We start from the raw sequence: 21066 nt of genomic DNA on the forward strand, positions 1-21066 counted from the left end.
CATATTTTCTAGGAGCTAATATATATAAATAATTATAAGATTAAATTTTAGTTTTATTTATACTCCCTACATTGATATTTATGTAAACTTTCATTTTGTTAATTGCCACCTTGATTTTTTTGTCTTGTGTTTCATTTTTTATGTTTCCTTCATTTTGTTCTTTCTTGAATGGAATTCCTAACATTATTAATTTTGTTTTCCAGTCTATTATAGTAGTAAAGGACTTGAGACTATACACTTTTTTCTAATGCAACTATATCTCATAAACTCTGGTCTGAAAAGTGTAAGTTCAGAACTGATTTCTCACTCTGATTTTACCTATTGAGGAATGTTTCTTAGTTTCTAATTGGTTAAGCAGTTTTGGCTATCTTTCCTTTCTATATTTGTAATTATGCTTTTACTGTGATCAGAGAATGTAGCTTGTTGAATCTGAACTCAAAATATTACTCAAGATTTTCTTTGTGGCGCAGATTACTCAACTGAGTTTTGTAAAACTTTCAAGGATATAAGAAAATATATTTTCTGTTAGGTTCAGATTACTCAGTAGGACTTTTCTATCTAGTTTGACAGTTACTGCTTCTTTACTCTGACTTTTGTCTTTTTGTCTGCTCCAGCCATTATGTTATCAAAAGATAGAATAAATGATGTAATATTTTAAAACAAATTTCTCTTTGTAGTTGTGCTTTTGGCAGGTAGAGGTGGGAAATCCTAAAGTAGGCATCTTAGGCTATTTTGCACAGTGCCACTATGTGTTTTCTTTGTTTTGCTTATTTAGTCCTTTGGACCTTGAATTTACTTTGCCAAGTACATCATCACTGCTTCTTTTATTTTTCAGCCACTAACCTTGTGTGTGGGTTCCCAGGTGAATCGGTGGTAAAGAATCCACCTGCAATTCAGGAGAGATGGGTTCGATCCCTGGGTTGGGAAGATCCCCCCTGGAGTAGGAAATGGCACTCCATGCCAGTATTCTTGCCTGAAAAATTCCATGGACAGAAGAGCCTGGGGGCTATGGTCCAGGACTTGCAAAGAGTCAGACACGATTGAGCAACTGAGCATGCACAACCTTGTGTATCATTGCCTAAACCTTTTTTGTATTTTTCTTATTGATTAAGATACACTTCTTTTCAACTACATATATGTTTTGCTCTCATTGCACACTTGTGTCTTCGAATTTAGTCCATTTAAATATATATAAATATGATAATCTTGTCCTTTGTATTCTAGTCTCCTTATTATCAATTTAATGTTTCCTAAATGCAAATTGTTTCTTTTCTTCTTCCTAATACTTTGATGCTTCTGTTCATTTTTGCCCCTCCCCCTTACCTCATTAATGCTTTTTATGTTTACTAACTGTACAATTATATATTGTGTCACTTTTAACAGGCATGATTTATGTTTTCTCTATTTTTTGATCAGAATATAACTAACCTTTCTTGGTAGACAGATATATTTATCACCCATATTTGCCTCAGGATGATGAACAGTATTATTTTTGTGTTTTTCTAGAAATATTAAAGCTGCTCTTTTGAAGACTGTATTTTTCTTAGGTTAAGTCAATTCTGCTTCAAGAGAACTTACTTAGTGTTTGTATTCAAAGTTCCCAATTACTTTCTTTATGGATCATAATTTAAGTCTAGCTATATGAATGTGCAATTGCAGGTCTATGTTTTACCACAACAGTTATTGCTAACCATTGTTTTGCTCTCTTATTTTGAGATCTATCATCTCATTCACTGTTCATTAGTTTAGAATACTTCCTTAGGTGTTTTCATCAAACAGAGTAAACTGGTGGAATAGTCTTCAGATTATTTAATGTCTGAACCTGTTGTTCCTTTGCTCTAAGGAGTGTTTTCTTGGGAGTGGGTATAGGATCTCTGCCTTAGAGTCCTTCTTTTTAACTGCATTTTTATTTTTGTATTGGAATATAGCATATTAACAATGTTGTGATAGTTTCAGGTGGAAAACAAAGGGACTCAGCCATACATATATGTGTATCCAAGAGTCCTTCTGTATTGATGGCCTATGAGAAGTGGCTTCTAAGATGGCTCCCAATGATCCCAGACTCCTGGTATTGAAGGCTTTGTGTAATTCCCTCCATTTGTGTGACTCACTTCTAAGCAGTAGCATACCTTTAACATTGAGGAGATGCCACCTTTGTGATTAGCTTACAAGAGGTTTAGCTTCTGTCTTGCTAACAGGCTCTCTTCCTTGTGGACTCAGTGGACCAACTTGCCATGTTGGGGAAGCCTATATAGCAGAGAACTCAGAATGGCCTTTGACAGATAGTATGAAACTGAGGCTCTCAGTCCAACAGCCCAAATGAACTGGATCTTGCAAACAACCACATAAATGAGCTTGGAAGAACATCCTTCCCCAGGTGAGCCTTCGGATGAGGCCCCAAGCCTAGCTGAGAGCTTGAATGCAGCCACGTGAGAGACCCTGAAACAGAGGATCAAGCTACACTGTGCCTAGGATTTTGACCCACATAAACTATGAGATAATCAGTGTGTGTTGTTTTAGACAATTAAGCTTATGGGAATGTGGAGACAGATAGGGACTGGAGGGTCAGTGATTTTGTGAAAGATAACATGTTGGTTTCTGAAATGAAAACCATAGCATCCATCAGGAAAGTCCAGTGTTTGGCTGCTCCATGAGTCCATTTTAGAAACTATGTGGGTCATTAATTGGCAGTCTGGAAAGATGGACAATTGGAAACCTGCATGGGATGTGGCACTGCTGTACTTGTGTTGGTTATTATTCAATGTTGTCACAGCCATCACTGTGGCCATGCTAGTGATTAGGGGACTTTGAAGTGTCCTCTGGAAATCCCTGTAGTCCATCCATGGGTGGATTCTGCTGGTCAGTGATTTATTGGCAGCGAGAGGAATCAGGGGTATAGTGCCAGGGATGTGAGGTGTGCAGAGATCAATTTTTTTGAGTTGGTCAGTCACTGGGGGACTTGGTGCACACCTGGATTCCAGTGTCTAAGAAAGGAGGGAGGATGAGTTTGAGTTTTTGCCTCTGTCAGAAGAGGGAAATTTAGGCAGGTTACTGTGGATGTGCACTGAAATATGCAGAAGCTCATTTTATGCCCACAAGATGTCCTCTTTCAGCCTGAGCATTTTGAAGATGATGGATAATAGGAATATTGTTTATTGGGAGCCAACCCAGTATGGGGTTCAGAATCACAGACTGACGTTGGAGTCAGCTGATCTTGGCTTCAGTATTTCCCGGTCTTTCTACTTGCTAGTAGTGGGACCTTAGGATAACGGACTTAGCCTCACTGTGCTTCAACAGCTTCTGCTGTCAAATGGTTCTAATGATAATCATTGTCATGTAGCTGGCAAGGTTACAGTGAAAATTAAATGAGGATCCTGTTATTGATCAGCAGGGCCTCAGGGCAGGGCAAGTGTGTCACAGGAGGGGCAGATTCCAGACTTGTTGCCCCTGAGATGAATCACCATCCCACTGCTGAGCGTGAGTACCACGTAGCTGGTGTCCCACATCCAGAGCCCTGCCTATTTCAGTGAAAAAGGTGATGTAGTTGATGGAGGAATGGTGGGATGAAGGGTGAGCCCCATAGCTTGGGAGAGGGGGAGGTCCAGGGTGTCTGCAGGCAGCAATGTCCAGGTAGGGGTGACCACCAGCCCCAGCCTGGGAGACATTGCCCCCTGATGTCCAGCACTCCCCCTGGCTCTGTGCAAATGCTCAGCTGATCACCACCAGATCTTCCGTTTTCCTGATCCTTGGGGATTTGCTAATTTTCCCTCTACCCTGATCTAGGGCAAAAACTGCCCCCCCCCCCTTTTTTGGAACTTAGAGGATGGCCAGGTCGTAGGGTGTGCACAGTCTCTAGGGCCCTTCTAGTTCTTCCTCCTCTTCTCAAAGATGAATAAAGTGACCTGAGAAGGTACATGAGTTGGCCAGGTTCCTGGGGTTGTGACAGTAATGGACTGGAGCCAGGTCTCCTGACTGTGTGTTCCACCCTCCCCACACTCCAGCCAAGACCAGCTTTCCCACTAAAAGTTCCCCTTGAAATTTTGCAGACAGAGGAGGATGAAGGAGCCAGACCCTGCCCCACAGCTCCCTTCTTCTGAGAGTCCTGAGTCTGCTGTCAATTCCGGGGACCGGCTGGTTGTCACAGGGGCTCAGTAAGACACTATATATTATAAAACTGCCTTACATAGTTTTGTTTATTATATGGATTTGAAATAGTTAAATGTATTTTATATTATTATATAAATTCATATATGCATATCAATATGTAAAAAAGTATATTTATATATTTGATTATATAAAATAGCTTTATTTTTGGAATAGGAAGTCACACAGTCTAACTAGAAAGAAGAAAATTAAAGTGACCTCTAACTCTACTATCACCTAACTATCAATTCTATTAACATTTTGATGTTAATGGTTTCAGACATTTTTTTCTGGGTATGTGCATGTGTGTCTGTTCATGAGTGTTTAATATGTCATTAATATATGCACACTTAGTTGATATGAAAACTAGAATTGCTTGTTTACCTTCATTTTTTGCTCTTTACACTAACTTAAACATTTCTCCATGTTGGCAAATTTTTTTGCATACAATTTTAGCAGTTGCATAATATTGAGTTTTCACATGTATCATCAATTTTATAACCAATATACTGTTAATATAGGAATCATTTTAGGAATCAATGAACTAAAATAGACTGAAATGGGTGAATTTAACTCAGATGACCATTATATCTAACACTGTGGGCAAGAATTCCTTAGAAGAAATGGAGTAGCCCTCATAGTCAAAAAAAGAGTCTGATATGCAGTAAGTGAATGAACTCTCAAAAATGACAGAATAATCTCTGTTCATTTCAAGGCAAACCAGTCAGTATCAGAGTAATCCAAGTCTGTGCCCCAACCAGTAATGCTGAAGAGGCTGAAGTAGAACAGTTCTATGAAGACCTACAAGACCTTCTAGAACTAACACCCAAGAAAGATGTCCTTTTCATTATAGGGGACTGGAATGCAAAAGCAGGAAGTCAGGAGATACCTGGAGAAACAGGCAAATTTGGCCTTGAAGAAGAAAACAAAGCAGGGCAAATGCTAACAGTTTTGCCAAGAAAACGCACTGCTCATAGCAAACACACTCTTCCAACAACACAAGAGAAGACTCTACACATGGACATCACCAGATGGTCAATACCAAAAGCAGATTGATTATATTCTTTGCAGCCAAAGATGGAGAAGCTCTATATGGTCAGCAAAAACAAGATCAGGAGCTGACTGTGCCTCAGATCATGAACTCCTTCTTGCCAAATTCAGACTTACATCGAAGAAAGTAGGGAAAACCAATAGACCATTCAGGTTCGACCTAAATCAAATCCCTTACAATTATACAGTGGAAGAGACAGATAGATTCAAGGGATTAGATCTGATAGAGTGTCTGAAGAACTATGGACAGAGCTTCGTGACATTGTGCATGAGGCACTGATCAAGACCATGCCCAAGAAAAAGAAATGCCAAAAGGCAAAATGGTAGTCTGAGGAGGCCTTACACATAGCTGAGGAAAGAAAAGAAGCTAAAGGCAAAGGAGAAAAGGAAAGGTATACCCACTAGAATTCAGAGTTCCAAAGAATAGCAAGGAGAGATAAGAAAGCCTTCCTCAGTGATCAATGCAAAGAAGTAGAGGAAAACAATAGAATGGGAACGACTAGAGATCTCTTCAAGAAAATTAGAAATACCAGGGGAACATTCCATGCAAAGATGGGCACAATAAAGGACAGAAGTGGTATGGACCTAACAGAAGCAGAAGCTATTAAGAAGAGGTGGCAAGAATACACAGAAGAACTATACAAAAAAGATCTTCATGACCCAGATAACCACGATGGTATGATCACTCACCTACAGCCAGACATCCTGGAATGTGAAGTCAAGTGGGCCTTAGGAAGCATCACTATGAACAAAGCTGTGAGGCGAGCAGAAGTAACGAACACTGACCGCTGTTTGCCAATTAGGACCAATTAGCTTTCACTTAATACTGACCGCTGTTTGCCAATTAGGAAATTAGGAATGGGGCGGAAACCCCCAGGAAAGTCCTGCGCGCGCAGAAGTTTTGACCAATGAAATTGCTTTGCAAACGTGTAACCAATCCGATTCTCACCCTATAAATTTGTGTAACAGCTTGGGCTTGGGGCTCTCTGACCCGCACCACTGCGTTGGTTGCGGCAGAAAGCCCTGGCTCGAGTCAGTAATAAACGTCCCTTCTTGCGAGTTGCATTGTCTTGGAGGCCTTCTCTATTCCCGCTCGGGGATTTGGACATCAGGCATAACATTTGGGGGCTCGTCAGGGATCCCTTTACCGGGGGAAGAGAACACTTCCAGGACAGAGGGGAAGGATAGATAATAGCACTGGTGCTCAGGAAAACTCAGGGGGCCCGAAAACCCAGCGCTGTGTTGTCAGCTGTCCGTGTGTTTGTCTTTGGCTCTCTGTGTTTGTGTGTGTGCCGGCATTGTCTCAGGCAGGACAGGAAAAGTCCAGTGTAAATCCGGGGCCCTGCTGTGAAGCAGGAAGGTATCTGGCGCAGGAAGTCCAGTGTAAATCCGGGGCCCTGCTGTGAAGGAGAGAACAGACGATACAGGATTTACTGAAAGCAGCTGAAAAGGTATTTAATAATAGGGAGACCCCAGAAGAAAGGGAAGAACAAATTCGATGGGAGGAAAGGGAATTAACTGAGAAGATCAGGAAGGAAGATAGAGAATATAGAATGAGGGAAAACCAGAAGAACCAGAGGGAGCTAGCCCAGATTATTTTTGCAGGGATAAAAGCCGGAACAGAATTGAGGGAACCTCAAGACCCCTGGACAGGAGAAAAACAGAAACCAAAAAGGCAGGCCCTAAAGAAAGATCAGTGCGCCTACTGCAGAGAACAGGGGCACTGGAAAAACAAGTGCCCTAAGAGGGACCTGAGGAGAGGTACGACCCAGAGAGAGAAAATCTGCCCTAGAACTCGAGTTCTATATGCGGGGAAAGACAGTGACTAGGGGAGTCAAGACTCGGCACCCCTCCCCGAGTCCTGGGTATATGAAGTATAATTGCAGTCATGAGAAACTGGAAAATTCTGCTGAAGATTACATGTTAGATCTGAGGTGTGGGGACCCTGAAAATCTGGAATGTTTTCCTATTAGCCTGTCAAATGTAGGCTTTGTACCTCTCTATCATGGAGATCAGACCCAGAAAGTTACTTGCCACCCAGAGGTCCTTCTGCTACACAAATAGCCCGGCAAAAGGTCACCTGTTTGGGGTATAAGATCAGGCAGGGGCAAAGATGGCTAACCCAGGCCATGAAGGAAACAATATTGCAGATACCAGAGCCCAAGACCCCCCGCCAGGTGAGAGTTTCTGGGGACTGTTGGATATTGCAGACTGTGGATCATGGGGTTTGCTGAGAAGGCCCGGCCCTTGTATGAGGAAAGTAAAGAGACCCCAAACTGGACTTGGACTGAGCCAATGAAACAGGCTTTCCAGACACTCAGACGGGCCCTACTAGAAGCCCCAGCCCTTGCCCTGCCTAACCCAAATATGCCATTCCAGCTTTTTGTAGCTCCATGATTGCAGCGAGATACTGGCTGAGGCCCTGGCGGCACGAAAAGACTTAACTGATGTACCCCTAGACAACAGTGAGCTAGTATGGTTCACCGATGGGAGCAGCTATGTAAAAGATGGGCAAAGGAAAGCTGGAGCAGCCACGGTAGAAGAGTACAGTTGTGAACATGGCTCCGTGAAGTTTTATGCACTGTGTGGCTTTGGTGGGGTCTTAAGTTGTGGTCCGTATGCAGGTGGACCCACAGAAGTCTTAATGGATTTTCAGTTACACTCAAAGAGGATGGTTTCCGTGGTTTGGCCAAAGGATGGGCCCCGACCCTCATTGGCTACTCCCTGCAGGGGCTCTGCAAGTTTGGCTTTTATGAAGTACACCATGATGAAGTTTGCCTGCTTTGAACGTACTGTTGCTGATTCCGTGGTGTCTGTGTTGAATAAAGAGAAGGGTAGCAGTGCCTCTCAGGTCCTCAAGAGACTTGGATTTAGAGGTGTATGGAAGGGACTCTTTGCCCATATCATCATGATCGGCACTCTCACTGCACTACAGTGGTTTATCTATGATTTTGTGAAGGTCTACTTCAGGCTCCCTTGCCCTCCTCCCCCTGAGATGCCAGAGTCTCTGAAGAAGAAGCTTGGGTACACTCAGTAGATAAATGAAAGCAAATATGGACTGAATCTGCGTGTTGATCAGTGTTTGACGAAAATGCAACTGGACGAGAGATAATCCAGGCTTGCAAAGCGTGCCAGCTGATGAGGACAGGTAAAAAGCAGCACACGGGAACGAGGAACCGAGGGGAAGAGCCAGGGCAACACTGGGACATAGATTTCATTGAGGCAAGGCCAGGCAAGTACGGGTATCGCTATATGTTGGTTCTGGTAGATACCTTCTCGGGGTGAGTGGAAGCCTTCCCTGCTAAGGGAGAGCTTAGAGGAAATAGTGCCTAGGTACGGGCTGCCAGTGACTATGGGCTCTGATAACGGACCTGCCTTTGTGAGTCAGATTGTACAAGGGCTGGCCCAAGCTCTGGGGATGAAATGGAAATTACATTGTGAATGTAATCCCCAGAGCTCAGGACAGGTTGAGAGAATGAATCGGACCCTAAAAGAAACTTTGACAAAGTTGGCAATAGAGACTGGCGGGGACTGGGTGACCCTCCTTCCCTTCGCTCTCTTTCGGGCGCGTAACACCCCTTATAAGCTGAATCTTACACCTTTTGAGATTCTGTATGGAAGACCCCCTCCTGTGTGTATTAGAACCTAGATGGCAAGGCCCTTATGTTGTTCTCCTTACCACTCCTACTGCTGTCAAGGTCGACGGGATTGGACCCTGGGTTCACTGTAATCACGTGCAGCAAGCCACACCAGAAGAACAAGAAAAAGCCCAACAGAATGGAAGACGCAGCGATGGGCAGACTCATGAGCTGCTCAACGAGACCTCAGGAATCCACCCTCCGAACACCTTGTGGCCAGACCTTTACTTTGACCTAAGGGAAGGACCCCAGGGGAAATACCCACAATTTGGGCCATGGGGAGCCGTGGGGACTGGGAGAAAACTTGGCCAAGAGGGGTTCTTCACGTGCCCGGGCAAGTCTGTGGTGGCATGTAAAGCTATTATTGCAGGAGCTGGAGCTGGGTAACCTCTTGTGATGGGCCCCGGGAAATGGGACATAGGAAACAGATTTGGTAGCCCCGAGTGTGGCTCAATTCCCAGGGCCAAGTACCTCAGATACAGGTGCAATTTAACCAAGCTTCACTGTCTCTGCAAGGCCAAGGACTTTTCTCCCTACGAGCTGCTGTAGATGCAATCAGTCACTTAGAGAAGTCTTTGACTTCCTTGTCTGAGGTGGTCTTGCAGAATAAGAGAGGATTAGACTTGATTTTTCTTCAACAGGGTAGGGTCTGCGAGATTCTGGGGAAAGAATGTTGTTTCTATGCAGACCATACAAGAGTGGTAAGAGAATCTACGGCAAAAGTGAGAGAGGGACTAGCACAACAAAAGAGAGAACGGGAAGCCCAGCAGAGATGGCTTGAGTCTTGGTTTCAACACTCCCCCTGGCTGACTACCTTAATTTCCACACTCCTGGGTCCACTTATAGTGTCAGTGGCCCGAGATGGAAAGGAGGAAGATTCCTCTACTTGAACAACAGACACTGGGGAATGTGAGGCGAGCAGAAGTAACGAACAATGACCGCTGTTTGCCAATTAGGACCAATTAGCTTTCACTTAATACTGACCGCTGTTTGCCAATTAGGAAATTAGGAACGGGGCGGAAACCCCCAGGAAAGTCCCGCGCGCGCAAAAGTTTTGACCCATGAAACTGCTTTGCAAACGTGTAACCAATCCACTTCTCACCCTATAAATTTGTGTAACAGCTTGGGCTCGGGGCTCTCTGACCCGCACCACTGCGTTGGTTGCGGCAGAAAGCCCTAGCTCGAGTCAGTAATAAACTTCCCTTCTTGCGAGTTGCATTGTCATGGAGGCCTTCTATATTCCTGCTCGGGGATTTGGACATCGGGCATAACAAAGCTAGGGGAGGTGATGGAATTCTAGTTGAACTATTTCAAATCCTGAAAGATGACGCTGTGAAAGTGCTGCACTCAAATGCCAGCAAATTTGCAAACCTCAGCAGTGGCCACAGGACTGGAAAAGGTCAGTTTTCATTCCAATCCCAAAGAAAGGCAATGCCAAAGTGTCAGGAGGCATTTAACAAGAGGCTTCCTGTGTGCTGTTTTAGATCTGTCAGGAACTCTCTGGCTCTTATTGATTCCTGAATATTCAGGAATTAAGAGGAGAGGCACACCTTTCCCGGGGCTGAGGAATCTAGACATTTCTCATTACAGTGATAAGTACCCTCTTCCTTCTTATGAAAAGGTGATCATTTGCAACTCTCTCTTTGATAGGGATCATCTTATGATTTTGTAAGTCTGGAATTTTAATCTTTATGGTTGCTGAGAATAACCACCATGTAAGACAGTATATATGCCCACGCCATGTTGATTAAAACACCTTTGCTCCATCAGAGCTTTGGTCCCCGCGTCTTTCTTTCTTTCTATTCTTCCTGTCTTTCTCTCTCTCTCTCCCTCTATTTCTGGCTAATTCCTTGGAGCGCGGAGGCCCGCTGAGCTCACTTTCTCGCCCTGGCTTCCAAGACCCTCTCGAGAAGGCGCACTGTGCCTTCACCCACTGGAGAGGGCGCCCAGTGCCTACGTGCAGCAGCGCAAGCCCTAAGAACAGGACTCTATTGGCTTTCCACGTAAACCAGGGGATATCAGCCTCTTTCTCTCTCTAATTCTCCAGACCACCAGGTTCCGGTCATTAAAGGACCAACAAGGGCTATCAGCCTCTTTCTCTCTCTTAGTTTCTTATCGTCGACTGCGGACCACCAGGTTCCGGTCCATTAAAGGACCAACACCAAAGAATGTGCAAACCACTGCACAATTGCACTCATCTCACACGCTACCAAAGTAATGCTCAAAATCTCAAAGCCAGGCTTCAATTGCACGTGAACCATGAACTTCCAGATGTTCAAGCTGGATTTAGAAAAGGCAGACCAACAAGAGATCAAATTGCAACATCCGTTGGATCATAGCAAAAGCAAGAGTGTTCCAGAAAAACATCTACTTCTGCTTTATTGACTATGCTAAAGCCTTTGACTGTGTGGATCACAACTCATGGAAAATTCTTCAAGAGATGTGAATAGCAGACCCCTGGCCTGCTTCCTGGGAAATCTGTATGCAGGTCGAGAAGCAACAGTTAGAACTGGACATGGAAGAACAGACTGGTTCCAAATTGGGAAAGGAGTACGTCAAAACTGTATACTGTCACCCTGCTTATTTAACTTCTATGCAGACTACATCATGGGAAATGCCAAGCTTGATGAAGCACAAACTGGAATCAAGATTGCCGGGAGAAATATCAATAACTTCAGATGCACATATTAGACCACCCTTAAGGCAGAAACCAAAGAGAAACTAGAGAGCCTCTTGATGAAAGTGGAAAAGGAGAGTGAAAAAGCTGGCTTAAAACTCACCATCCAAAGAATGAAGTTCATGGCATCCTGTCCCATCTCTTCATGGCAAATAGATGGGGAAACAATGTAAACAGTGAGAGACTTTATTTCTTGGGCTCCAAAATCACTGCAGATGGTGACTGAAGCCATAAAATTCAAAGATGCTTGCTCTTTCGAAGAAAAGCTATGACAATCCAAGAGAGCATATTAAAAATCAGAGACATTACTTTGCCCACAAAGGTCCATCTAGTCAAAACTATGGCTTTTCCAGTAGTCATGTATGGATGTGAGAGTTGGACCATAAAGAGAGCTGAGGGGCAGAGAATTGATGCCTTTGAACTGTGGTGTTGAAGAAGACTCTTGATAGTTCCTTGGACTACCAGGACATCCAACCAGTCCATCCTGAAGGAAATGAATCCCGAATATTCATTGGAAGGACTGATGGTGCAGCTGAAGCTCCAATACATTGGCCACCTGATGTGAATAACTGACTCATTAGAAAAGACCCTGTTGCTGGGAAAGGTTGAAGGCTGTAGGAGAAGGGGACAAGAGAGGATGAGATGGTTGGATGGCATCACCAACTAGATGGACGTGAATTTTAGCAAGCTCCCGGAGTGGGTGATGGACAGGGAAGCCTGGTGTGCTGCAGTCCATGGGGTCACAAAAGTTGGACAGGACTGAGCAAATGAAGTGTACTGATACTCTTAGTAAACATGTATGAAGGATAGTCTTGGTTTTGACAATTAATACCATTGTAGTTACATTTCTGCATCTAAATCTTTGTGCATCTACATGACTGATTTCTAGAAATTGAAGTCTTGGGTCAGGGTGTAAGGACAGATATTTAATGACTTAGGAGGGGATAGTTGGTACACTTGCTCCTGGTGAGAAACCTGCCTCTTCTAAGTTTCACACAATCACATCAGTTACAGATACACAGCTTGTGGCCATAGAAATGTGGTGCTCCTTGGGTCTCCCACAGGGTGCGACCCCCAGCTGAAGTGTGGGTGTTTTCAGGCCGGTGGATCTGATCTCTACAATGATTCTGACTTCACAGATCAAGCTCCTTCCCAATAAAAGCAGGAAATAACCAAGTTTTTAACGAGTTGTCATTAATTCATGTATTTGGTTTTTTGCGTCCATTGCTTTCCCAGTGTCTTTAGGGGGCCTTTAAGAATCCCTGAAGCAAAATGTCCAGATATGACTCTATAAATTGAGGTCAGAGGAGATATAGAGAGAACGAACAAAGTCAGCACCAGGATCTATTTTGACTGTAGATATTTGTGCCTGATAGTCCTGCAGAGTAAATAAAATTGAGCTATAAGTTTCTTTCTTACCTTCCTATTAGATGCAGCTGGAAAAGAAATGCAGTAATTTGCGAGATTTACATTGGTCACAGGTACAAAATATGCCAATTTTTCCAGGGTAAATGTTTCCTGATAATTGAATTTCAGATACATGTTTGATTATGGAGTGTAGCCGAGTTAAACTTATCCTTTACCATCTAAATCAGGACACTTTAGAATGGGAAAGGGGCATCATTAGTAACTGTGGTGGGGGACTTCCTTCCTGGCAGTCCAGTAGTTAGGACTCTGTGGGCTCACCACTGAGGATCTGGGTTCAATCCCTGGTCAGGGAACTAAGACCTCACAAGCTGGGCAATGCAGCCATTAGTAATAGTAATAATGGTTATACCAAACAACAGCTGTTAACTGGACAAGGGGTTGGCCTAATGAAAAAGACAGAGTGTTATCGACAGTAATCTTGTTGAAAGTGTATTATGGTAAGATCTGCCACAGCCGTCTTCTAGACAATGGTTCTCACATATATACGTATCTCACATATTCTCTATCCATTCATTTGTCTATGTAGCCCTCATTTATAGTAAAGAACAACTATTACTGCATGAACACTGAATTTCAGAAATCTCAATTATATTTTCTCCTACAAAATGTTATTTTATATTAGGTATTTAGTAACAGGCATGCTATGTTTTATACTAGGATTAAAACTCGTTAACGACTTTGCAGGTGGCACAGTGCATAAGAATCCACTTGCCAACACAGGGGACACAGGGGACATTGGTTTGATTCCTGGTGCAGAAAAGTTCCTGGAGTATGAGTAGGGCGGGTGTTTGGATCTGAGTAGAGAGATCTGTGATATTTATCGTGCCACAGTGGTACCCTCAGTTTATTGCATGGGAGCAAGAGAGAGAAATTATCTTCTAAGACATACAGGTATGGGAGAGAGTGGAAATTTAGGATGGAACAGTCCCCCTTCTGAGATGTACCACTGGATGATTTGAGGAATGGGGAAGTCAGAGAGTTTCACAAGCTACCAATGATAAGAGAGCATTAGAGATGAAAGGGGAGTTGTCAGAGTGGTCATGAGAGAGTTCAGGGTATTTCACATTCAGTACCTACAGAGGGTTTCCTTCCAGTAAGAACATTCAGGTGTACTATGAGGTGTGACTTCTGGGTAAAGATTTTTCCACAGTCACTGCATTCATAAGGCTTTTCACCAGTATGAATTCTCTGATATGTAATCAAGACTGACTTTTAAGTGAAGGCCTCTCCACATTCAGTTTAAACATAAGCTCTTTGTGCAGTCCAAGTCTTCTGGTGGATAAGGAGATCTGATCTTCTGGTGAAGACCTTCCCACATCTTGTACAGGTAAGAGTTTTTACCCTGTATGAGTTTTTCTATGCTCATGCATTTGATTTGGAAGGGAAAGATGTCCCATAGTCACTGCATTCACATGTCTCTCCACTATGAATTTTTTGATGTGCAAGCAAGTGGGTCTTTTGGATAAAAGCCTGCCTACATTCAGTGCATATGCAGGGTTTCATTCCTGTATGAATTCTCTGATGCAACCTCACTATTGACTGATGAGTGAAACTCTCATCATATTCGTTGCATTCATAGGGCTTTCCCACAAAATCGGCTAGACAAAGAGGTGTGGCTTCTGAGTGAAGACCTTTCCACATTCACTGCATACATAGGCTACCTTCCCAGGAAGAAATTTTCAATGAGGAATGTGTTCTTATTTCTGGCTGAGGGCTTTCCCACACTGATTAGGTTCACAGAATTTCTCATTTAGATGAGAATTAACATAGAAAAAGGAATCAGTAAATTTTGACTACACCCAATAATCGTCTCAAGGTTTTTCTTCTGTTACTTCTATTAGGACTTGTAAGTTTAACCTATACTTCAAACAATTTCCAAATGAATCACCTTTAAGGGGTTGTTCTTATGAACTAACTATGGGCACATATCAGTTATGTTTCCAGTGTACTTCCATTCACAGTCTCTATACTTATTCAATGTGTTCTTATTGATGAAGGTAACATGACACAAAGGTCTCTTTTGGTTTTCCTCATCTTTATCTGGTCATATCATATTGTCACCGTTTTTAGTTAAAAAGAATAATCATTTTAATTAAAAAGAAACAATGAATAATGCCTCTTGAATTCATCCAGTTTCTCATTGTGAAATGAAGCTTTTACAGTAATCTACTGTATGGTTTCAATCTCAGCTTTCTCTCTTAAAAGGAGAAAAAGAAGGCAAAATTCAAACTTAGAACAGTTAGCCACATATAGAGAAGCTCCATGCAACCGATCCAGGTTGGACACAGGGAAAGCAGATGATGATGATGATGATGATGATAGCAAACACTCCTATGGTTCTTCATTTATGCTATGTACTTATAGTTTTGAGGACATGCCAGGCACTGTTCTATGTGACACAGAAGTATGTACACACATATGAACTCATTTAATTCTCTCAGAAACCATATGAGCTAGATACTATTATACATTATTTAAAAGAGGAAACTAAAGCCCAGAACAAGTAAATAATATTCTCAAGATGATACGGGTCCTATGCAGGAGAGAATAAAACAAGGCAGCATGTCTCCACTTACATAGACTCTCTGGTATGCATTTGGTGGCTTCCCTGGTGGCTCAGATGATAAAGAATCCACCTGCTAATGCAGGAGACACAAGAGACACGGGTTCCATCCCTGGGTCAGGAAGATCCCCTGGAGAAGGGAACGGCAACCCACTCCAGTATTATTGCCTGGGAAATCCCATGGACAGAGCAGCCAGGTGGGCTACAGTCCATGGGGTCACAAAGAGTCGGACATGACTGAGTGACTAAACACGCACCTACGTAGTACCCATGTAGTTCTTCCATCAGCTCAGCTTTACCCTAAGCAACGTACCAACTCACCTGGAAGGGAAAATCACTGATGCTTTGTACAGAAGATGAAATACAATAGGTTTGAATATTAAATAGAATGAAGAAGTTATGCTATTATCCCATTATACCAAATTTTAAAATACTGAGCCTGATCAGATCATGAAATCCAGTTTGATTCCCTCTTTGAGTTAGGCTAAAATAGTGAAATCTAGAACTTCGTCTTGTCCCTGCCAAACTTCACTATTCTTTCACTCCTATGCTGTACTCTTTATATCCACAAGCCTCATTTCATTTATTCTATAGATCTTAAGCATCCCGATTCACAGGCATGGATTGAGACTTTCCCCAACTTTCTACTTCATTTAGTATGTATGTACAAAATTCACTAGAGCCAATATTTAGTTACAGCCAACACTATTCAATGTGAACAGTTAATGCATGTGCTGAAAATAATTATCTTTAACAGTCTGAGCCCATAGACTTCCTCATCAGCACATAAATATAGTCGTCAGTCTGGAAATATAGCTATGAATGTGAGTTTGTATTCTGCCAGTCATGAAAGTGAAAGTCGCTCAGTCGTGCCCAACTCTTTGCAACTCCATGGACTGTTCATGGAATTTTCCAGGCCTGAATACTGGAGTGGGTTGCCTTTTCCTTCTCCAGGGGATCTTCCAAGCCAAGGGATCGAGCAAAGGCTTCCCGCATTGCAGGCAGATTCTTTACCAGTTGAGCCACAAGGGAAGCCCAAGAATACTGGATTGGGTAGCCTATCCGTTCTTCAGAGGATCTTCTTGACCCAGGAATCAAGCCGCTGTCCCCTGTATTGCAGGTGGATTCTTTAACAACCAAGCTATGAGGGATGCCACTAGTCACAAATGTGTCCTCAAAATATCCAGCTTATTCCCCAATCCAATAATTACTCACATACACTCCTTCCATTAATTTGGCTCTTTCTGCTCTTTGTGCCAGTTCAAAATATACATGTGATTCATAGGTCAGTTAAGAGCACTATGCTCTGAAAACTAGTCCACAGTCTCACCACAACTTTAGGGAGCCATAATTTTCTCTGCATTTGAAAAGCAGACATTATCTATGCTGCCCACCTTGATGCTTTCGGAGTGAGAGTTGTCTGCTTCACTAGAGTGATTAATGAACAAGGCTGAATTCTTTTTTGTTTTCAAGCCATTTCTCCCCTTCCTACTAACAATCTGTTTCTTAAACTCTTTAACACGCTTAAAAGAAAGAAAAAACAAAAAAACACTGAAACATCTCCCAAAACTATCAATGTCAGTACTTGAACTGGTTTCTCCATTTTTCCACTAGAGAATTTAAGGATAAAATATTATTAATTTTGTATTCTTAAAGTTTTCTCATAGGTATAGGTTAGAATATATTCATGTACGACACAATCTAAAAGCATTATTTTTAAAGATATATTTCCGGAAAGAAAGTACAAAATGATTAACACTGGTAGGCCACAGGGAAGAGAACTGGGGAGTAGAGGTGAGAGTAAGATGTTTCAGTGCCTACTCTTTCACACATCTGAATTTCAACATTTATCAACGTGTCATCTCTCCAAAAAGTTTAAATTAAAAGCTAAGATAAAGGGGGGGAAGTTTTTATTTGCTCTGAGCTCTATGGGATGGTGGCGGTGAGAAAAGGAAAAGAATATTAGATACTGGAGTGATTAAGGGCCCAATTTTATGGAACAGGTGAAGCCTGTATCTAAATAGAGCCTTAAATAATCAATAGCTTAGACACAGGGAGAAATTTCCTATGTAGGAAGCTTTAAGAAAATTGGAGTTAAACATCAGTTGTGGAAGATATACAGATATACATTTGAGTTGGCAATAAGGGCCCTGCTGTCATCAAGAGGAAAGTTTAATTATCATGTGCTACATAATAGTAACTGCTATTTTATTTCATAACGCCAGTACAAGATAAATGTCATGGTTTAGGTAATGAAATCTGTCAGTAGCACCTAAAATGAACTTGTCAAAAAATGGAATTAGCTATCCCATCAAGAACAGAATAATCCAACCAGAATACAATATGGACTTGTTTTGTGGTGACATAGATGGGACTTAAAAGAGGGGGGGGGGGGCATTTCAATAACACTTTCAAAAAGGGAAAAAAAAGAGGAATTGCAGAATTGGAGAACAATATCTGATTTGGGCAATGATGATTCCAGTTCATAATATATTGAGAATGAAGGAAGTGCACAGCTGTGAGAAATGTCACTCTACACAGGTAAATTTTGGTACTAAGGTACAGTCCTAATGCAAGACTAAAGGGATCACTATATGAGTCAGTAGAATAGGAAAACAAAACGTGTTCAGAATGGATGGAAGATTCCCTTAAGGAAGGGAAGAGCAGAGGACAGTAGACAGGGCCCTTCGGCTAGAGGGAATGGAAAGGGAAAAGTTTGTAAAAAGAAAACAAGGTACTCACCAACAAGGAAAACACAAAATATCTACAGATACAAATGGATAGAACAATAAGAACAAGCACTTCACAGAATGGAATCCCACGTGGATAACAGATACCATTAACATTCAAAGTAGCTGATTATAAGAGAAACTGAAACACCACAAAGTTAGCAGCTGAGGATGAGGTATAGGGTGATGAGCAAGAGTATAGGATCTGATGTCAGAGTTGACATATGTAAAACAAAATGAGGCTGGTGTTAGATGACATTGAGAAGCTGGAGAGGAAATGGAAAGGGATTGGCAGGAGCAAGGGCAGAATTGGTTCTTTGCAAGGAAGCAGATCCATGAAATCCAAATATATGAGGTCAAAACCTATGGTGGTGGTGGTGGGGACAGGTCAAAAGCAGCACAAAATAGTAGGGAAGGAAATAATAACTAAGAAAGCAAGGTCCTGAGATGGTAGTATGGCATATGCTCTAGACTACAGGGCTGGGGGGAGAAGGGCAGAATACTCTCCTGCCAGAAAGCCAAAGAGACAATGGGTACTGGCAAGGGTCATACTAGGAGATGGCATTTAAGTATCAAAGGGGCTTCTGTCAACTCTGCCTAAGCAACTCTAAAAGTTCAGAGACTTTTTTTTCTCAACAGAAACAGTTTTTTTCCCCAATTTTGTTTTTATTAGGTGGAGGCTAATTACTTTACAAAAGTGTAGTGCATTTTGCCATACATTGACATGAATCAGCCATGGATTTACATGTGTTCCCCATCCTAAACCCACCACCCACCCCCCTCCCCATACAGTTTTTAATGAATCTGTAAATTATAAAGCTCTCATTTCCAAATAAAAACAAATTCCAGATCATGTAGATGTTTATAGTGACTAGTTTATCTAAACATATATACAGGTTCAGTTGTAAGATGTTAACTAAAATTCTATGACAAATATGCTTTTCCTTAAATACCAAGAATATTAGAGAATTAATGCAGAGTCCTGAGGATAATCTAGTAGTCACTAAGATTTTCTTCAGTCTTCACTTAAGAGGCTGTTATTTCTAGCACAGGTAAGCAGGCACAGTCTTTCATATGATCAAACACTGGAATCTTTGATTGCTACCATAAAAGCAGACTTGCAAACAAGTAGCCAATCACCTTTAGAATGTGTTAAGTGAACAACTTGCAAACCCCAGGGATGGATAAACCCTCAGAATGCATTAACAACCATAGCAACTGCAACGAGACCTCTCAAAGCAGTCTAGTTCAAAATAAAGATTTTACAGAAAATTGGCATAGGCACAATTTCCCCACCCATTTGTGTCTGTGTGAAGCACTTAGTGAACTTTTCCACTCGAAAAAGTGAAACAGAACACCAGATACCATGGTTCACTAACTACAGAGCCTTCAACTCAGGAGAGACTATCTGTGCTGACCAGAGCCAGTTTATAGGGAAATGAATTTGGTGCTCCAATCTTCTGCTCTGCGTCCTCTGTTCCTTGATTCATGCCTTGGAACCTTTGGCTTCACTTTTGGTTTCCTCAGATTGATTGCCTGGGGGAGCCGGGGGTTGGGCCTGCTGGCCCTGCCCACTTGAAGAGGCAGCCTGCTGTTCTGCTTTCTGCTTTAACACTACCCAATCAAATGCATAGTCATATTGGTAATTCAGGGTCCTGAAAAGAAGGCGGAAGAGCCGCCTCAGATATCTGTAATCCGGGGCTTCCTCAAAGGACAGCCCACAACAATACTTTAAATACATGGCAAATTGTATAGGAAAGCCGTCACATAAAACATCAATGGGTGTAGTCATCTTCATTTCTCTAATCTTTTCAAATGTTTCCTTCATTGTTGCAGCCTGTAATCCTTGCCATGGCAGGCTGGCTCTATTAAAATACATCAAAACATATCCTAATGATTCCATGTCATCTCGGCGACTCTGTCGACCACCAAGATGTGCAGTGATGCTAGCATAGAGAGGTGTGCCAGTGAGACTTTTACCCTTTCTGTAGGGTGTGTGTTGCCCCGTCCTGGGGTCTCTGTACTTCTTGGCCAAACCAAAATCGATAAGGAATAACTGCTTCCACTGCTGCCCAGTACCCATTAGGAAGTTTTCTGGTTTAATGTCTCTGTGTATCAGATTGTGTGTATGCACATATTCGAGTCTACTGATCATCTGATCAGCTAACATAAGTACAGTTTTCATAGTGAACTTTCTTGAACAGAAATTGAAGAGGTCTTCAAGGCTGGGTCCCAGAAGATCCATGACGAGCACATTCGAGTCCGCTTCCTGACCAAACCACCGTATCTGGGGGATGCCAACCCCACCTTGAAGAACATTATAGAGCTCCTTCTCATGTACCAACAGGGGCTGCGTCGCATCCTGTGACTCTAGTTTCACTGCCACTTCCTCGCGGTTGGTGAGGTCTATCGCCGAGTAAACGTCCCCGAAGGAGCCACACCCGATCTCCCGAACCAGTTTATATCTCCCTCCGACAATGGAATCGGCCTTGGGTCCGCTGCTGCTCGCCATCCTGAGAGACAAAGATGGGGTTGGGGTTAAGCTCCGACACCTCTAAGGGGACGATGGACGCCCCTCAGGCTCGTCCATGGAGCAAGGCCGTGAAGGCAGGCAGGAAACAGAAAACGCTGGCTGTTTCTCAGCGTTACAGGGCCCAGAATCCGCCAAGGGGACCCTGACCACCGCTACTGTCAGATGTCTTTTCACCAGCCCACCGACCGTTGAGGGGGTTCTCACCGTTAGCCGGCTGAGCCTCTGGCTTCTAGCGACGACTTCGGGGGCTGGTAAAGGGGAGCCGTGAAGTTATGGCGGCGACACCACTGCCACCAGTGCCGCCG

The 21066-nt window shown here is 42.8% G+C and overlaps 1 protein-coding gene across 1 annotated transcript; it reads right to left on the reverse strand.

Annotated features, from left to right (window-relative positions):
* Window positions 1-19714: 19714 nt before the first annotated feature.
* On the reverse strand, window positions 19715-20740 carry LOC133052783 (casein kinase I-like). Its single transcript, XM_061137632.1, has one exon. It carries the CDS (start codon window positions 20738-20740, stop codon window positions 19715-19717), a length of 1026 nt encoding a protein of 341 aa, XP_060993615.1.
* Between the last annotated feature and the right edge of the window lie 326 nt (window positions 20741-21066).

Source organism: Dama dama, chromosome X (genome assembly GCF_033118175.1).
Source record: "Dama dama isolate Ldn47 chromosome X, ASM3311817v1, whole genome shotgun sequence".
Classification (NCBI taxonomy): Eukaryota; Metazoa; Chordata; class Mammalia; order Artiodactyla; family Cervidae; genus Dama; species Dama dama.